General features: G+C 40.8%; 1 protein-coding gene across 4 annotated transcripts in view; it reads right to left on the bottom strand.

The window, feature by feature from the left end:
• Pde9 (phosphodiesterase 9) overlaps positions 1–21,540 on the bottom strand; it is a 411,334-nt gene that overhangs the window by 97,897 nt on the left and 291,897 nt on the right. For all 4 annotated transcript variants that reach the window (XM_083114911.1, XM_083114914.1, XM_083114913.1 and 1 more), the window contains exon 4: positions 7,721–7,769. In XM_083114911.1, coding sequence (XP_082971037.1) covers positions 7,721–7,769 — 49 coding nt within the window. The remainder of the gene's footprint in view (positions 1–7,720; positions 7,770–21,540) is intronic.

Below are 21,540 nucleotides of genomic sequence, written 5' to 3'. Positions count from 1 at the left end.
GAGGGAGAAAAATAGAAAGAGGGAAAAAGCGAGAACGAGAGAGAGAATGAGAGATAAAAGAGAGAAAAGAGAGAAGGAGAGAGAAAGAGAGAGATTGAGAGAGAGAAAGAGAAAAAGAGAAAGAAAAGAGAAAGAGAGAAAAAGAGAGAAAGAGAGAAAAAGAGAAAGAAAGAGAGAGAAAAAGAGAAAGAAAGAGAGAGAAAAAGAGAAAGAAAGAGAGAGAAAAAGAGACAGAGAGAAAGAGAAGGAGAGAGAGAGAGAATGAAGCAATGTGAGACACAAATAGAGAGATATAATGCAGAAAGGAAAGAAGGAAGGAAAGGGATAAAGCAAAAATGAAGAAAAATAGAAACGAATGTCACAAGAAGGAGTGTTTCCTGACTTATCCCCTTAAATTCAAAGTGTATCAAGATGATGCTGATATTATAATGATCGGCCCGGAAGCTCCGTTCTGTGTCCAACACACACTTTAGTGAACTAAACTGCAAAAATAAAACCGAATTTAAATATTTTAGAACACCCGCACACGAACAACAGTACTTCAAGGCATACGGGTAGCCTAAAATAGACAAGCCGAACTGAACATAGTTCACACCATTGTTGCGTCCGGCCTATTTCCGGCGCAAAGATCCGCACCGTGTATTGTGTGAAATTTCCCGGCAACCAGCTACAAACACTTCCCGAGAGCACACGCACGCTGGGGAACTCGGCAGGTGTTTAATAGGGAATCGAAGCCGAGGCACGTTCGTCGAGATCCGGGTAATATCAGTGGGATAAATCCTTAACAGGCAGACCCAGATGTTCCGGTTCTCCAGCAACATTTTGTGGGATGCTGGAATTTCCATGATTCCACAGTTCCTGGATAACGTTTCAGCACACTATATTCGATAATATCCGCATCCGGATTCAGTAAGAACCAGGTACTATATTCGATAATATCCGGATCCGGATTCAGTAAGAACCAGGTACTATATTCGATAATATCCGGATCCGGATTCAGTAAGAACCAGGTACTATATTCGATAATATCCGGATCCGGATTCAGTAAGAACCAGGTACTATATTCGATTATATCCGAATCCGGATTCAGTAAGAACCAGGTACTATATTCGATAATATCCGGATAAGGATTCTGTAACAACCAGGTACTATATTCGATAATATCCGCATCCAGATTCAGTAAGAACCAGGTACTATATTCGATAATATCCGGATCCGGATTCAGTAAGAACCAGGTACTATATTCGATAATATCCGCATCCGGATTCAGTAAGAACCAGGTACTATATTCGATAATATCCGGATCCGGATTCAGTAAGAACCAGGTACTATATTCGATAATATCCGCATCCGGATTCAGTAAGAACCAGGTACTATATTCGATAATATCCGGATCCGGATTCAGTAAGAACCAGGTACTATATTCGATTATATCCGAATCCGGATTCAGTAAGAACCAGGTACTATATTCGATAATATCCGGATCCGGATTCAGTAAGAACCAGGTACTATATTAGATTATATCCGAATTCGGATTCAGTAAGAACCAGGTACTATATTCGATAATATCCGGATAAGGATTCTGTAAGAACCAGGTACTATATTCGATAATATCCGCATCCAGATTCAGTAAGAACCAGGTACTATATTCGATAATATCCGCATCCGGATTCAGTAAGAACCAGGTACTATATTCGATAATATCCGCATCCGGATTCAGTAAGAACCAGGTACTATATTCCATAATATCCGGATCCGGATTCAGTAAGAACCAGGTACTATATTCCATAATATCCGGATCCGGATTCAGTAAGAACCAGGTACTATATTCGATAATATCCGAATCCGGATTCAGTAAGAACCAGGTACTATATTCGATAATATCCGCATCCGGATTCTGTAAGAACCAGGTACTATATTCGATAATATCCGCATCCGGATTCAGTAAGAACCAGGTACTATATTCGATAATATCCGTATCCGGATTCTGTAAGAACCAGGTACTATATTCGATAATATCCGGATAAGGATTCTGTAAGAACCAGGTACTATATTCGATAATATCCGCATCCAGATTCAGTAAGAACCAGGTACTATATTCGATAATATCCGCATCCGGATTCAGTAAGAACCAGGTACTATATTCGATAATATCCGTATCCGGATTCAGTAAGAACCAGGTACTATATTCCATAATATCCGGATCCGGATTCAGTAAGAACCAGGTACTATATTCGATAATATCCGGATCCGGATTCAGTAAGAACCAGGTACTATATTCGATAATATCCGGAACCGGATTCAGTAAGAACCAGGTACTATATTCGATAATATCCGCATCCGGATTCAGTAAGAACCAGGTACTATATTCGATAATATCCGGATCCGGATTCAGTAAGAACCAGGTACTATATTCGATAATATCCGCATCCGGATTCAGTAAGAACCAGGTACTATATTCGATAATATCCGGATCCGGATTCAGTAAGAACCAGGTACTATATTAGATAATATCCGCATCCGGATTCTGTAAGAACCAGGTACTATATTCGATAATATCCGGATAAGGATTCTGTAAGAACCAGGTACTATATTCGATAATATCCGCATCCAGATTCAGTAAGAACCAGGTACTATATTCGATAATATCCGCATCCGGATTCAGTAAGAAACAGGTACTATATTCGATAATATCCGCATCCGGATTCAGTAAGAACCAGGTACTATATTCCATAATATCCGGATCCGGATTCAGTAAGAACCAGGTACTATATTCGATAATATCCGGATCCGGATTCAGTAAGAACCAGGTACTATATTCGATAATATCCGAATCCGGATTCAGTAAGAACCAGGTACTATATTCGATAATATCCGCATCCGGATTCTGTACGAACCAGGTACTATATTCGATAATATCCGGATCCGGGTTCAGTAAGAACCAGGTACTATATTCGATAATATCCGCATCCGGATTCAGTAAGAACCAGGTACTATATTCGATAATATCCGCATCCGGATTCAGTAAGAACCAGGTACTATATTCCATAATATCCGGATCCGGATTCAGTAAGAACCAGGTACTATATTCCATAATATCCGGATCCGGATTCAGTAAGAACCAGGTACTATATTCGATAATCTCCGCATCCGCATTCAGTAAGAACCAGGTACTCTGATCTGAGAACAGTGTTCCCAGAGCCGAATATCGGGACCGGTAAGACCCGGGTCTTTCAATACTGTCTAAACTCGGATCTCAACCGGATATCCGGGCCCGAATTCCTGAACCAGGTACCACTAATGGTTATCCGGACCCAAATAGCGGAACCAGTTAATCGGATCAGAATATCGGACCCGGATACCCGTACCCGAATATCGGCACCGGATAGCGTATTTACAAACCCTATAGTGCTGCAAAACTCCTGATTGGCTGTTTTCCGGAAGTTATTGCATAGTTCCTTCAAAGTGACGCTAGATGGCAGGGTTCAAATTGACAGTGTAGATTTCAGACATCCATCCTAACATGATGAGAAACTCCTTTAAACTGAGATTGATTTTTGAGCACATTTTTAAAATTATTACACAAAAATGGTATTATTTAGCACATGTCGTTATGAAATTTCGGTAACATTATAGTATAAGGGAAACGGATTTCTTCAAATTTACAGGAGAAAGTACTTACGGAAATCATTTTCTGTAGCGTTGTGGAAGTTCGTGAATCCAGTTTTGATCCATTTTAATGCGAAAACATGTTGTTTTCTGCGAAAATCTCTGTCCGACACGCTGTTTCTGCTGCCGCCATTTGCTTTCTGCATGAGAGTACAATGTTCCGTGTGTTAAGATGACGCAACCCCATAGTCAGTGTTTCAGCCTCGCGGTGCTTTCACTAGAACATGACGTGTCGAGTATTTATTATTATTTTTTTTAACTATGCTTGCCTAACCTAACTTAACCTAACCTAACCTTACGGAAAATGGTTTTTGGGGCTAACGTCAATGGTTTGTGGGGCTAACGTCAATCGTTTGCGAGGTATTAGCATAATTTCAAATCCGGGCACGAAAGTAGGTATTTTCCGGTGAACGAGATTGCAACACTGCATAAATCGACAAAAACACTCACACAACGCACCCTGAACCAGTACTCTATCGCCCGCCATAATGTGTTACAGAATTGAAATAACAAGTAACAGTAAGTACTCGGAAATGTAAGAAATATACATTATCTTAGTTAGAAATGCATTATTTCACCTTAGGAAATGTTCCGCATTCCAAAATAGTACTTTAGCAATGTAAAAAATATGATTTATAGGTGTTTCCCTTATACTATAATAGTACCGCAATTTCTCCTATACTGCGGTAATCACTTCACATATACGTTACAAGCGCTTTCAGAAATATTCAACATTATTGTTTTTCGATGATTTATTGATTCTTGTCGATAAGAAAGGATTAAATTGTATTTTTAAAATTTTCCATATTTATATACGTACAAATATAGATTTCTTATCATAATTTCGCCAATTTGATTACAAACTTTATTACTAGATAATCACGATCTATTTTTTTCTGTAAATGACCAACAAAAGAGGACGGACACATGTGCTCACAGCCAATAAGAAAGCGTTATATACCTCTGGTTCTGCACCACTCCAGGGTTTGTAAATACGCCATCGGATAACAAGCAAAGGTAAGGTAAAGTTTCCCGTGCACATAGCACCGTGCCAGGAAGGCACACTTAAGGGATGTGGGGGTTGGGTCATTTTGGAGATGACGTGATCAGCATCACGCTCCGGCCGTCTTTACTCCCCAAGGCTGCCCCCAGGTACCTATTGATTTGAGTCCGGATGAGCCTCAGAGCCGCGGGGACAAGGCCGGAAAAAGTTCCGACCTTAGATCAATCACCCCAGGAATCGAACCAGAGACTTCCGTGTGGCAGTCAGACGCCCTACCGATTAGACAACCGCGGCTCTCTGATTCCAGGACCAATATCCAGGATGCAATACGAAATACGGATGCTCGGTACGTTAACCGAGTACTTCTGCTTTCGCTGAAGTCTACAGAATTAATTGAATCTGAAGCAAGATCTTTTGCTAAAGTTCAACGACCACTCCATTGTTTCCTTTATCAAATAGCTGCTTACAGTTTGATATATTCAATGAAAACTCTGACGTCACCATCATAAGCCTCTTAAAAAGTAAAGTGCTCCCCTGTGCTTAGCACCACGCCATGAAGGCGTATAGGGGGTGTGGGGGTAACGCCCCACACTTTCTTGATCCGGTCGTGAGTGGGGGTGATGTGATCAGCATCACGCCCCTGACCGCCTTTACCCCCCAGGGTTTCCCCCAGGTACCCATGTTATTCGACGCTGGGTGGGCGCCGGGGCCGCTTCCATCGTTAGAAAAGTTCCCGGATTTGAACCGGCCGGGGTTCGACCTTTAGCATGGTAGTCAGACGCGTTACCGACTGAGCCACCGCAGCCACTTATTTATTACTTATTTATCTCCCATCATTTGTTTATCTCTTGTCACATTCAGAATTTATACAGTAATGTAATCATAATTAAGCATCATATTAATAACCCACAGCGCGACAGCCCTTGAGAGCCTTGGCTTACCAACCGACTGCTGGTCTCCCTCCCACACTGTTCCTCCGTCACCTGTTAAGCATCATATTACTTCAACATAATATTTTCTGGTAATATAATGAAATTAACAACAACAGATGTGTGTATGGTACAGAAATTAAACAGAAAATAAATGAGCACCTGGGTCAGTCACAAATCGTAATAGTAAAAATTACAAATTGTAATTATCTAATGGAAAAATCAGAAAGACGTCACAGAAAACGGCTAGATACCACAAGAATTAGCTCAAAGTGAAATGATAGCGAGTGGTATTACAGGAATTAGTTCAATAAGCAATGGTGACAGCTACAATAATAATTAGCTAAGAGAAGAGAAAGTCCCGCACGGCAAGTCCCGCATACTGAGGCCGGCCACTGAGACGCGGCAGCAGAACGCAACAAACCAGTTTCCGGCGTCGCAGTGGGCGATAAGAAAATCTGCAGACTTCCGTCACGGAAATTCCCGCTTCATTTCCGCACGTTTCCCTGTAGTGGGCCTTTCACCATTTGATTTCAAAAGAAGCAGAAAACAGAAGTTCTGTTGCTTTCTGTTGACGCGTCTCAGTGGGCGATATGCTTTGGGCTCTGACTACGAAACTCGCGCAGGTTCAAGTCTCCTGGAGGAAGCGTAACAATGAGATTTCGGCCTGTGTATGGGACCGGTGGCCATAGTGAGGAAATTGGGGAGCTACAAATGAATAGTGTAAACCGGTCACGGAAACCAACAAAAACGACTGGGGGGTTCGTCGTGCTGACCACACGTCACCTCGTAACTGGTAGGATGATCTCTTACCACGGCAGGTGGGTGTGAGGCAGGTAATCGCTAGGTAGGCCCAGGCAATCACTGGCTGTCACTCCACGGGTTATTAAGAGAAGATAAATACCTAATCACTGAATAATAGATCAACAATACAGCGTGTTCATAAATTATTGGGCCGATTTCGTGACACCATAATCTAAGTTGGAAACGTCCCAAGGATCGTAAAATTTCTGTCGATTATATATTGTGAATGTAAATTTCAAATAGTCCTAGTACTATACTGCCATCTTGCGGTAAAAAAGAGTACCTTAATGTCAGAAAAAATGCTGCCTTAACGACCAAAGGTAGTTGGGTGTGTACTGCACATGGCCACACTGGTCACCGGACCTTACAGTGTGGTATTTCTACCTGTACAACATTTATGTTCCTCCACTTCTACAGACACTGCTGTAACTGGGAAGAAGCATAAGCAATACCATCAGAAACGTCACACAAGATATGCTTGAGAAGATTTGGCGAGAATGGAAGTACCGCATGGACATCCGTCGTGCCACACGTGGGCCACACATTTAAGGTCTGTGTGAAATTGCAAATGTTCCTCCATCAAATGGTGCAAATATCATGTACTTCTGTTTATTATTGGTGAAAATATAGCCATACAAAATCGACCAATAATTTGTGAACACCCGGTACTTAACGGTAAAACCTAAGTTAGAGATAAGCTCTATGGTAAGGAGAAGGTTTAGTTCATAGGAAATTTAAAAGGAATTAACTTAAGGAAAAGCCAGGGACTAGATCTAGTCTAGAGCCCATGAAATCAAAATTTTCGCCGCCTACCTGAAAGCCGACCATGATTGAGGGAAATGCTGCGTACTGGAGTGAGGAAGGCGGAGGGGGGGGGGGGGGGTCGGAAAAATTAAGGAGAAAGAAGACGAAGGCATGAACGGGAGTGAAAAGAAAGACCAAGACAAAAAAGTGAGAATTGAAAGTGCTGGAACACCTGTATTAATTCGTGCGCCGGGGAAAACTTCTTACTTTGGGACTTGCGCCACGGTCGATGGGCAGAGAAGAGAGAGAGAGACAGAGAGAGATGGAGAGAGAGAGAGAGAGAGAGAGAGAGAGAGAGAGAGACGTTGAATAACCCAGGAAAACTATTCACTTTCCTCCAGGAGCGGCAAAAGCCTGTTTTTCTCCACAGAGGCAATATTTGTGTTGACGACCCCCAGGCAGGTAGATTGTTATAAGGGCTATAAATAGAACAAGCGCGGACGGGCTGCAGAGAAGGCCAGGAGCTACATATTGTGAGATGATTGGACGAAAAGGGAAGACGTGCTCTTACCTTTCCTCCAACGCCAGAAGATCAATGCCAACCTGGTCCAGCACCATTCCTGCAAAGATGAGAAAAAAAGTGGTCATTAGCTGGGATACAAGTTTTTTTCTTTTAAAAAAAAACGTACAGCGGCTTTAAAAATAATGCACCGGTACTAGATTTTAATATGGTATCGAAGTGCCAGTACCTTTTATGAAATGCTCTCCTAGGATAGGGTAATTACAGTAAAAGCTCGTTAATCCGGACCCCGATAAGCCTGACTTCGCTTAGTCCGGACAGACAAAAGGAAAAAAAAAAAGCAGAATGCAAGGTTTTAAATGTGGCTAGAAGTCAACAAGAGAACTTCCCAAAGAAAAGGCAGTCAAGCACTGATGAAATTCTGTTTCCCGCAGACTTTGTACTGTACTGTATAAGTGTATTTAGGCCTATGCCCTTTAAATACACCATAATAAACGTGTTTTCTTGATATAAACTGAGTTTTAATGCACTTTCTACTGTTCTTTTAGGTTATTTCAGTTAATCCGGACTTTCGTTAAATCGGTCAACTTATCCCCCCATTAGTCCGAATTAACGAGGTTTTACTGTAAAAAGAAAAAAATAAGTACACTCACAGGCAATAAAAATGGGACTCCTAGATCCTCCTGTAATGCGTTGTGTGTGTTGCCTAACTACACGGCGTTAAGTGGATTTAAATAGCAAGTAGTAGCTTCTGCCACCTCCGTAGTCAGGTAATGCACACAAGACACTGCAGTCGAGTGTATATCTCAGGATCTAGATGTCACGTTCTTATTGCTGGTGAGTGTACAAACCCATCTGATTGAAGGGTGCAGAGAAGCCATTAGGCGAAACGAGATGCGATCGCTGTCACTGGGAGGGCGGGGGGTGATTTTTTGAGTACACAATGATTGATTCGCTTCATTTTACTTCCCGACACTTTTGGCTACTTTACGAAGATCGGGATGAGTGATGATATCATGAAATTTACGAACGTGCACTCGCAAACATCCATCGGTGGGATTCGAACTCAGGACCCCTGGCGTCGTAGCGCGATGTGCTAACCACTCCGCCACGGGGGCCGGCTGAGTACACAATGATTATGACTGCCATCTTCAAGTCTATCGTCTTGAATTCAGTTCAACTATATTTATTTAACAGAGCTTTTGCTCCAATTACAATAGTCTTGCCTAGAATAATGAAACTTCACACATAACAATACAACAGATTAGATAAATAAAAAAAACAGAAGGTAAGAGGGAAAACACATCAGCCTTGACAATTATGCGAATAAAACATTATACAGTGCATATTGAGCATTCTTAATTCAATTAAAATAACAACACATATTCGTATATGTGTGTCTGTATATATATATATATATATATATATATATATATATATATATATATATATATATATATATACCGGGTGGCCCAAAAGTACCGGAACGGTCACATATCGTGAGAAATACCCATCGAATCGGAAAACGAAAAAATACATGTTTAATAAGTGAAAGAAAGCTATTCAACGATATCACACTTGATTCCCCACCCCCGCCCTCTGTGAAATTTTTAATGGAAACCCCCATTTTGTATTGTAGAATCGGAAAGAGGACTTCACTCCGAGTCCAACGAGCTATCAACCATCCTCCTAGCTCATTAGATCCCTCTCCCCGAGCAAATTCTATTTCAGAAAGAGATTAAATAGCCTACTGTCAGTCATGTGTGCGCCAAGCTGCAATAAATGAAGCGTAACAATTTCTATTGAATCGAGCTTTCGCCATCTAGACTAGAAACGACAGTTCAAATAGCACTTCAGGTAGTTCGTTTTGAACAAAGGCGGTGTTATCCCTAGTTTATATTGCATATTTCGCGGCGTTTTTCGTGTTAAAGTGCAAAATTCGTTGTTATTCTGAAAAATGGCATAATTCGCGTTATCTCGCGATTCCGAAACACCGAAAAACTTGCCTTCTTAACTTACCCAAATACATCTTAGACAATTTATTGTGCTTTCTTCAAATTGGGCGTTATCGTTAAAACGCAAACTTCACGTCCCTACCACTTCGTCATTTGAGAAGTTCAGTGGCGGCGATGAGGATAAACACAACGCGCACCGTACATGCAAAGAAGTAAATGCATAGTTGAAACAAAAATGCATCAACTCTGAGGCTCAGAGCAAATGTTTAAATGCATCATCGAGAAAGATCCATTAAAGTGCATCAAAGAAACGCTTAAACTGATGCATTAAAGTGCATCTCGACAGAAAGAAATACTCCCATCATTTGATGCACATTGGCGTTACTTTCACAATCGACCTCTGACTCCCTTACGTAAAGGACATAATCCTATCCGTTCTGCTAACAATGGTGGCGTGCCAAAGGTAGGGTTGGTGGAGGTATTCGCAACCTCCCCCCCTTTCCTTTCTAAAATCCTGGGGACGCCACTGGTTGTCAGTCCGAAGACAAACTCATTTGTAGCAACTTCCACGGTTCAATCGACCAGAAGGATGTGGAATATTTCCCGAGTTTCCTCACTTCACCGATCAAATCAAGGAAGTTCTCCAAAATTCGTAACCTTTGCAAGTTGCAAGAAGTGTCCGAGGGAAGAAACTGCTCTCGTCTTTCACCCTGTCCACGCCTTGCGGACCTTAACCCCCGGGGACCACCATTTCGGCCTCATCGAGTCGGCACAACTTCTTTACTGCCATCTGATGCCATCCCGGCCTGGAGGTCGCGGAGTCTCTGGACGAGTAAGGTCCCGCAAGACCAGAAAACCAATCTGTCACTGTGTGGAGAAGTTCTGCACAAAGGCACGCCATCTTTTCGTGGGGGAGAGGGAACGTGCAACGACTCTGGGCTCCGTGTGCGTGCTTGTCATCCTTCACCTACCGCAGGACAAACTTCCGCTGCATTGCTGACCTCGTTCAATCACAAGTCAATTTCCCGTCCTCCAAGTTCTTGGTGCGTTGCTTCAGCTATTGTGCCACCAAGATAACTGTAATCTCAAAAAATATATCACCGGTGCCTGGTGTTATAGTATTTATAGCATGACTAACGGATACCCGCAATCCGGTTGTCCGGTGTTATCAAACTTTCTGACATGACTATCCGATACCCGCACTTCGGTTGTCTGGTGTTATCAAACTTTCTGATATGACTAACGGATACCCGCAATCCGCTCGTCTGGTGTTATCAAACTTTCTGACATGACTAACGGATACCCGCAATCCGCTTGTCTGGTGTTATCAAACTTTCTGATATGACTAACGGATACCCGCAATCCGCTCGTCTGGTGTTATCAAACTTTCTGACATGACTAACGGATACCCGCACTCCGGTTGTCTGGTGTTATCAAACTTTCTGATATGACTAACGGATACCCGCAATCCGCTCGTCTGGTGTTATCAAACTTAATGACATGACTAACGGATACCCGCAATCCGCTCGTCTGGTGTTATCAAACTTTCTGACATACTAACGGATACCCGCAATCCGCTCGTCTGGTGTTATCAAACTTTCTGACATGACTAACGGATACCCTCAATCAGCTTGTCTGGTGTTATCAAACTTTCTGACATGACTAACGGATACCCGCAATCCGCTTGTCTGGTGTTATCAAACTTTCTGGCAAGACTAACGGATACCCGCAATCCGCTTGTTTGGTGATATCAAACTTTCTGACATAACAAAAGGATACCCGCACTCCGGTTGTCTGGTGTTATCAAACTTTCTGACATGACTAACGGATACCCGCAATCCGCTTGTCTGGTGTTATCAAACTTTCTGACATGACTAACGGATACCCGCAATCCGCTCGTCTGGTGTTATCAAACTTTCTGACATGACTAACGGATACCCGCAATCCGCTCGTCTGGTGTTATCAAACTTTCTGACATGACTAACGGATACCCGCAATCCGCTCGTCTGGTGTTATCAAACTTTCTGACATGACTAACGGATACCCGCAATCCGCTCGTCTGGTGTTATCAAACTTTCTGACATGACTAACGGATACCCGCAATCCGCTCGTCTGGTGTTATCAAACTTTCTGACATGACTAACGGATACCCTCAATCAGCTTGTCTGGTGTTATCAAACTTTCTGACATGACTAACGGATACCCGCAATCCGCTCGTCTGGTGTTATCAAACTTTCTGACATGACTAACGGATACCCGCAATCCGCTCGTCTGGTGTTATCAAACTTTCTGACATGACTAACGGATACCCGCAATCCGCTCGTCTGGTGTTATCAAACTTTCTGACATGACTAACGGATACCCGCAATCCGCTCATCTGGTGTTATCAAACTTTCTGACATGACTAACGGATACCCTCAATCAGCTTGACTGGTGTTATCAAATTTTCTGACATGACCAATTGATGCCCGTAATCCTGTGTCTGAAAGGAAATCTCCCCCATTTCTCTCTCACCTTAACTACACACTTGAAGGAGCGAAAAGAAAAAAAGATGATACGCGAATATAAGCTGAGGGAAGAAAAGAATATACCGGTAACCATTTTCTGTAGATCCACTTCAGTAGAAATGAATACCTGTATTAGCTTACAGAAGAACGAACACAATATGAATAAAACCAAAGAGTACGCTATCAAGAATGCAAACAGTTTTTTCAATGCCCAGTTAGAAACAACAATGCTATTGTTCCAGTTAGAAACAACAATGGTATTGTTGGATAACATTATGGTATCTACAATGCGGCAAGTTTCTACAATGCTATTGTTAATTATCATTATTTGGAATGAGAGATCAGCACATTTTTAACAGCATATGATTTGACGAAATGTCATAATTTTTTGAAGGTCTTTAGATTAAATGTGCGGCTTATATTCGGGCCAATACGGTACTAGTAGATAGGAAGGTGACCTAAGTTGTAATGCCTTGAGATCCTTGTTATGTAGTTGGACATTCCAGCGTTACGTGTGTGACATCTTACACACAAAATTTAAGGTTCTAGACCTGAGATTGGTTTAACATATTCATAGAATTATGAAGTACTTTTTTGCTGTGCGCCAAGAAATGAAAAAAAACTTGAGTATGATGGCATAGGCATGGAAAGCATTAACAAAAGTGCGTTACGTGTGTGACGCTTTAAAAATATAGCAAATTTTGACTTCATTTGTCTGTTAAGCATCTAGGCTGCAGATGATCAGGGCCGGATTACGACGAATTTGGGCCTGATGCTTGAAATCTTCGGTGAACAATAAACACAACGACGTTATAGTTACGTCACAGCTCAAAGAATAATAGTAACTGTATAGTAAGTAACGCTGTGTCTAGGCGTCCGAAATAGGGGCTCCAAAATTCATTCTAAGATTTATTTTCAGGTTAATATAGCAAAAGAAAACTGTTCAGCTTTCGGAAAATTCTCGTCTGTTTTCATCTGGGCTTATTTCAGGAATGGGCCTAATGCTGCAGCATCAATAGCACCCACCTTAATCCGGCCCTACAGATGCTAGTAACCTTTATTGGTGAAACGTGTAAATTATATGCATTCACAAACATCTAGACCTTCATGCAACGGTTCACAAATTTCTTTTTCTCATTGTACCCCTTAGTCGTAACCATAGGTTTTATCCGAATGGATTTTGGGGATTTCTTTTTCGGGCTGTGGAAAGATGGTAAACAATAAACATTAGAATCCTACGTTTATTATTTATTGGGTGTTCCTAGGTTTACAATCGTTTTAGTTAGTTACAAAAATGAAAAATTGAAACTCGTGTATGCTAAGTATTATACATACAAAAACCTTTAATTTCCATGTACCTTTCCAAAGTTACTGAAAAAAGGACAAAAAAAGTTTGTAAACAAACAGTGAACACAATTTGGAGTTTTTTATTGTAAATCCTCAGAGTTTCTAGTGAGAATGTTCTGCCTGCAAGGCCTGACACAGTTTCTTGATGTCCGGTTCTTCACTTTAAACTTTCAAGCGGAGATTCGGCTCCAAATTTAGTCTATTATAGATTTCGAAAGACTATTTTATTTCAAAACATATGAAACAAAGATAAGAGTGTCAGTGACAAAATCAGCCTCATTGTTGCTGTTGATTGTTAAAACTATGAAGTCTGCTCTACACACCTGCAGCAAAAATGTTATGTGGGTATTCTCGACATTTCTCTTCCGAGATGATTGCGTACCCCCTTCAAGTCGTACCCTGGGGGTACGCGTACCACAGTTTGAGGACCACTGCCTTAATGCAATTAAAAACAATAGTAATTTCCATATTAATAAATTTTGTTATTAACATGGAGCAGGACCAATTATCGTTGAATGCCCCAGTTGTGTTTGATCATTTTTAATTTGTCAAATATTTAAGATGTCACAGGCAACTAGTATCAGATGGACAAATAGAAAAAGCTTCACCTGCCAACCTGGCAACATAATGTAACAAACAGAGATGTATCAACAACAAGGAAGAAGAAACATAGCAGCAAGATAACTGTAATGTGGAAATATCTAGAACAATACTGACATGTGTATCTAAGTTTCTAAATTGTTGTTAAGTGCATTCACGAAGATTAAATCTTCTAAGGTAAACAGTTTCATTTTCCATATTTTTATATATATTAGGTTTTGGCTCATATATTACATATTTTAGTTATTCTTACATATTATTTCCATATTTGAGAACATTTCTCAACATATACTCCATATTCACGCAATGTCCCCGTGTAACCGAAAAAGTTGGGTGAATTTCTTGCGATGAACTGACAAATTTAAAATACACTACCATTGTTTCTTGCGATATTGAACGCAGTTTTAGTCTATATACTAAATAAATATATATAAATAAATATATATATATAAATCCATCTTAAGAGACAACAGAAGGAAATTCACGGTGGAACACTTACAACAATATGTTTTTGTTTTTAATCATTCTTTTGGAAACAGAAAATGTAAACACAATTTGTGTTGTTTTACAATCAATGTCAATGTAAGCGTACTGTGTTTTATGCAGCTCGTGTATTATTAAAAAGGTAAATTTTTACAATTTTAAGTCCATATTCAACTACATATTTAGTGCATTTTTACTACATATAAATCCGTTCTCTGGTGACAACCCTTAGCCAACTTGCAGGATGGAAAATTAGCAAGAATTTTGATTTAAAAAAGAACGAACACAAATCTCTTGGTAGTACCACGTCTTTTTCCCCAAACCATCTTCAGACGACAATCCTCTAAGTCTTTCGGCAGAATTTATCTTCTGCAGGAAAAAGTAATGGATATTTTATTTCTGGTAAGTCCACTTCCCGCGTCTCCTACCCATACTACTGGTGGTTCCAGTCAGCTTACGACAATGCCTGCATCTGAGGGAGGAAGCCATAATGGCCTATCTGCTCGTACGAAAGGACAAAGTAAGTTAAAGCTGTACAGGCGCTTGGCTTTAATGTGCTGTATGTTCTTCAAGAGCGGCAGAATTCTCCTTCGGATCTTTTGACAACTGCGACAAGAACAGAGTTGCAAACCCATTTTATATTCACCGCAGACGTGTGTCAAGAAGATTGATGAAGTGACACTCCTAAAGAACATGCTCAGGCGGGGATTCAAAACCGGGACACGCTGCGCTAACCACTCCACCATGGAGATCGGCAGAAAAATTAAATAAATAAAGAGATAAGGAAACAAAATGAACTGGGTGTGTACCAGTGTTGCCACATGAAGGGAAATTTCCCTCTTGAAGGGAAATTTCCCTTTCGCAGGGAAATTCGGATCGAAATTTTAGCCAAAAGGAAAAAGGGAATTTCGATGAAAAATATCACAATTTCAGGGAAATTTTAGGACTTCTGTCTCTACATTATAACAGTTTATGTTAAGTTCCAGTTTCATTTTCACATTTTAATTTTTTTTCTGTTCCTTCTTATTTTTGCTCTGAAGCCCGTATCTATTTATATTTGTTTTAAGTTTATTGTACGCCGCTTTTCTGTATCTTCATATGATTGTAACGATGAGAATGAACGAATTAATGGATTCCTGACTATGATCCAAACCCGGGACATCGGACCAGAAGCTGACATGTATGTGAAAAATTTGTTTAACATTTTTTATTCATACGAACATGGACCAACGGAAATTTTACTACTACTGCTACCACTGCTAATAATAATAATAATAATTATTATTATTATTTGTATTTGTTTAGGTGAAGGGAAAAAATGGCCCAAAATGGGAAATTTTGCCCCTTGGAAAGGGAAATTGTGTCCTCAGATTGTGGCAACACTGGTCAAGAAAGTCCAGAAATTATGCTTGTATTCAAGAATGTTTGCTATTTCTTGAAGTGTAGTAAATTTACATTGCTATATACCTGTGCAGGGATTTGATAAAATTGAATATTTGGAAATCTAAAATTGTATTGAGTTGTGCATAAGATTTATTGACTTCTGTTTTTAAGAATTACATTCTGGTGTGCGTGAAGCTTTGTAAAAATATTAAAGTAATGTGGCCATTCCTCATCCAGGATGAGGTCTGAAGCATTAATTTTCATTAAGTACAGCTTCGGTATTCATCTTAACCGACCGTGTGGAAGGGGTTTTTCATCAAATAAAAATATATATTTTCTTAATTTTCAACTACACCTAAGTAGGTAGTGATTATATAAATGTCAAGAAAAATTCATGAAAAACTCAAGAATTTTGAACTTCTTTAATTTCTTCTCTATCTGAAGAATGTCTATATTTTTCGTCTCTCCCTATATCGTCTCTTCTCTCATTTTTCAATTCTTTTCTTCTCTTCCTCTAACTTATTTTATTGATTTCCTAACTCCCTAGTTTCTTTTATTTCTTGGCTCTTATTTCTATCGTCACTAGGCGTATCCAGCGGGGACAAAGAGGGTGCTTACCCCCGCCCTGGAAAACAGAGTGGTGAAAAAATGTTCATTTTTTTTTTTTACACATTTGGAATGCACAATAAATGTTATTCCCTTTTCAAATAATTCAAAATAACAATTTCGAAGTATACCTATTGGGTGATTCATAATTACCTCAGGGGTTTGAAACTAATATAGTACAAGAACTATAACACCTACAGCAGAGGTGTGCATATCAAAACACAAAGAATCTGTCCAAGCTTCTTACGAGCCCTGCAGGTGCTAGATATTTGCAACACTGCTGATGCGGTAGCATGGACGTCCGCAGGATTTTTTCCAGGGAGGGGCACGGAAGGTATTTTTTTCCAGGGGGGAACTAACTAACTAACTCCCTAGCCTTCTTAAACCCGAAGGTTCATGGCTGCAGCAACACAGGCCTTCCATCTGTCCCTATCTTGAGCAAGTTCTATATACTCTTTTCCATTCCTACCGATTTCCCTTAGGTCCATCTCAACGTTGTCCCTCCAACTTCGTCTTGGCCTTCCTACAGGTCTCTTACCATCAGGTTTCCCAACAAGAATCCTGTAAACTCCTCTTTCCTCTCCCATTCTTGCCACATGGCCTGCCCACCTAAGTCTTTTCCAGGGGGGGAAACAAGGCACATTTTCCCCAAAAATAGTGTTGTTCCCTAAAAAAAACATTGCTTAAATTTGAATTTATGGTGTTCATGCAATAATTAACACATATTATTGTGGCTAAAATGAAATTATATGTGTGAAATACATAATTTTTGGTTGACTTTCATTTTCCAGGGGGGACACGGCCCCCCCTTGGCCCCCCTTCCGGACGCCCATGTGCGGTAGACCTCAATCCTGAAATCAAGTTCCTACCACACACGTCTCAACACATCTCAGGCAGCCATTCTTCTTGAATTTGTTCTACCACGCGCTAATTGTCTTGCCTGTAGGTGCTTCTGTTCGATATCTCGTACGAAATCTCCGTTGTACGGTCACGAGCGACTCATATTTTGGTTAATTCTAAGACGCAGAAGGGCATGTATTCACCAGTACATTGCCCACTCTCTGGAACAGCATTTGTGTACGCTGATGATTCACATTTTTTCTATCTCTATCTTAGGATGACCCGTAATCAACAGTATATCCCACTTTAGAGCTAGAGTGGCGGATCTGCATTGGTCTTGGATGGAAACACTTCATTTCGATATGGCCCTCCTTCCCAGCAGGACGTATATTGGGTTTTCATAGAAGGAGGAAGGAAGAAAAGAAAATACGACCACGCGAAGAACGTGGGTGTGTGACGCAGGCGAAAGGGATTACGGCCCTTGCGATCAGTCATTTCAGCAGCGACAGAGGATTAGGAGCCGAAGTTAAAGAAAGTGAGGACTCCGCGAACGCTAAGGACATGACATCAGTGCCCGGGGAAAATGAGGAGGCGCTATATCATGTCGCGGAAAGCCCTGGCGTAAAGCGAGAATAATGGCGAGGACGAGAGTTATAAAATAAATCGAATCCGTTTTTTTAAATTTTTTTCTCCGTAATGTGACGGCCCCGTATTTTATGCAATTATATGTCTTTTGTAATGTATGTACGTGAGCTGAAATGACAAATATTGGAGAATTACAACGTTAGGAACGAAATACATAGACAGCGCGCTACGATGCCAGAGGTTCCGGGTTCGAATCCCGGCTAAGACATCGATGTTTGGGTTTGTCCGTAATAAGAAAACCGAAAATACTGTAAAAATTGATATGTGTGAAAGTTGAGAAATGTGTGAATGACGGGGATACTACCGCATAGGGGTATTCCTATCTTTTTTTAAAAAACGTGGTAGCGTAGTCGCCTTGTAATCAACGGGTCCCGGGTTCGATACCCGGTGGAGGCACATGTCGCTTCTCTCTCTCTCTCTCCTGCACTCAGATCGGGGTTTACCGGGTTGCTGCCTAACACCATCACTCCCAGTCGCTCGCTGCCTCAAACGGGATGACCGCAACGACCCAGCCGACCGCTGCAGCCGGCATCCGTCGCCAGCCGACTGCCTCAGTCCAGACAGCAACGGAAGCAGGGTTGACTGTCCACGAAGGTGAGTGACCATCACCCAATTGACAATATTACCTCTCGTATCCTCAAAAAGTCAATAAAAGCTTCCTCTTTCATTTCATGCTACGTCCCTCGTGACTCCGATTCCTGTCATAACAGAGTCACGTTTCATTATTATATCAACGTATTCTCAGACATCTCATCTTTACATTGATATATGATATACTTCACAATTGTGTTTCGCAACTGCTTTCACAATTTTGTTTCGCAACTGCCTTCACAATTGTAAAAGCTACCCTTTGCGACAGATTTTCCAATGCTGCCGAATAGGGAAAAGCTACGAGTTTGTTTGGACTCAATCTTACTCAGTGACGTCACACTAATATGATCCATAGACAAGTCTACGGTCTCATTGGCTGAAAGAAATCACGTGTTGTTAGTAGGAAGATAAAAAATGCAGCTGTTTAAATTGTGACGTTGCATTTAAAGGTAACGAAGATGGCGATTTTTCGCTTTGACTTTAATTAACTCATTCACGCGACTGTAGTGCGGCTCAGGTGTGCAAATTGTAACCCAACACGATGTGAAGCTTTTGACTATCGCAAACTTCTGTCTACGCTTGCGGAACTGTTGCAAGGGAGTGACCTAGAAATTCAAAATTCCTTCCACGTGTAAACTGAATGCTTGCAGGCAAACGTGGATCCGGTGCCTGTTGGGCTCATGTTCTGTGTCCTGTCCATCTCAGTCTGTGCTTATCCTTTCTTCATTGTCATGCAATCACCATTTATCCATATCGTCGTGATAGCCAAATGTGGAAGAAAACTGATGAAAAAAAAAACAAGTGCAAACTGAGAGACTTCCAGGAACCAAGCTCGCAGTAATTTTAGAGCATCGCTTTAACTACAATTCTGCAATAACAAAATAATGGATGACAATGAGGGCAGTTACCGTGGTTACCGATGCTCTCCGCTTTTACTAAAGAAACACAACATTTCAAACATCATTTTATTAGAAAACTCTGGCGTAAGTCAATTCTCTATGAGTGCATGTAGCCTGCAGAGAGTTTTGAACATGTAAAAAGAAAATTATAAATGTGTGTGCTGGAATTTTGTGTTTTCCTTTTGAAATTGTGCGGCTGGAAATGTGTTGCAATCTTCCTAGGCAACAATTGAATTGGTCTCATGAACAATATTGTATTCAACAATAGCCAGATGCCACAGAAACAACAAAACCACCAGCCATGTTGTTTTCTCTTGCAGGTTTTACCTTGAACGAGAAGTTCCACGGTACAGAAAACCCTTCCATCTGTTCATGAAAGCGTCATTATTAGGGAAAGGATTTTAAGGTGCAAAATTATGGTCGAGAAAGGGCAAAACAGTTTCTGAAAATGTTTTTAAAAAATATTGAAAAATGTTCCTTTATTCCTTGCTTTTTTTTTGCGCCTTCTGTATACAATGCGCGCGGACCGCAGAGAGAACTGTGGATCTGCTGCATGGGTTTTGTTGAAGTTCGCGTTCTCTCTCCCTGGTTTTGCTACATTATCTTGAGAACTAATGGAGCTGGAATGATTATATTATACCATCTTATAGCTCTCGTTCTGCTCTACGAAATGAGACTAGCCTATAGGATTTTATGTAGCTGCTCAAGAAGACTAAAAATTATTTATTTTTCTGTCCAATTCCTTTAACAAAAACGAAAGAAAAGTAAGAAAAAATATACTGAAGCATCAAAGAGGTAGTAAAAAGGTTATAAATGTGCTAATCTCACGAAGAAGGTGCAAAAAGATGCAACAATGTGTGTTCATTTTACTTGATTTCATGTCCTAAAATACATATCTCAAACGATCGGTATGAAAAGAACCATATCTTTAGAAATGTTCTGAACCTTAAAATCCGTTCCGTAGTTATTACTGCATTTCCAAAGCCAAAAGAGCTCATTGTTTTCAATTCAAAGTCTCTGTCGTCAAAACTGTTGGTTGTTCGTGTAACCGATTCGATTCTTAACCATCCAAATTGGTGCATTCTCGTGCGATGGTGGAATGTATCTCCAACACTAATGAAAAACAGGAGATGTGTATCACTTGTCGCACCCATATTATTGAAGACACTTCGTGTCCTGACGTCATTGCGGTACATTAGGTTTAGTCAGGGCCGTGTATCAGCCAATGTTTTGGTCTTGAAGCCAATGGGCGGAGCTTATGGTCTGCGTAAGATGGCCGCATCTACCTCAACTGACAGAAGAACATCGCATCGCGTGCTGCTAGCGTACCTCGCTTAGTTCATTCGCGAAACAGCAGTAACCAAGTTGGAAGTTCAGACCCTAGAAATGGAAATCGTTACCATCAGCAGCGTCAGTTTAGATCACGAGGAGAATATCCAGCATCCAGAGATAACTCTTACGACAGACCATATCCTCGCCAAGACAAAATTTATCTCCACAGAGATATAGCAATAATTCTCAGAGGACTCAAATGACGAGCAGTGGCGTGCAAAACAGACGTTACTGAACCATATCCCAGCGCTGAGCAAGTTCGTAGTGTGGAAGTAACAGAGAAACGAGTGTTGGGACAAAGGATCTGATCTGGAAACGTCCCCTCTTGTTAGGCAGTCTCGGATGAAACTGAAGGCGAGAAGATACATTTCCCAGTCAGGTGACGAAGATATTTGCAATAAATCAAGATTTAGGCGTTAAATAAGGCACGCTCTTCAATGTAAACATTCGGTGAGAGCTAGAACTACAATTCAGACCTAGTTGCAAGCTTAACTAAGCGATGAAACTCTTGAATACACCATTCCAATTGAAATCTTCATTGTTAAAGATTTGTCATCAGATCTCATGTTAGGTTATTCGTTTCTGCGAAAGTATACATAAAAAATAATAACTTTTTGGCCAATCTCAGAAACATTGCATTGCACTTATCCTAAGAGAACTAACCTAACAACGAAGACATACCA

The sequence above is a fragment of the Lepisma saccharinum genome, chromosome 29 (genome assembly GCF_977018435.1).
Source record: "Lepisma saccharinum chromosome 29, izLepSacc3.1, whole genome shotgun sequence".
Lineage (NCBI taxonomy): Eukaryota > Metazoa > Arthropoda > Insecta > Zygentoma > Lepismatidae > Lepisma > Lepisma saccharinum.
Note: the sequence above shows the minus strand (reverse complement) of the source record. Positions and strands in the feature narration are given on the sequence as shown.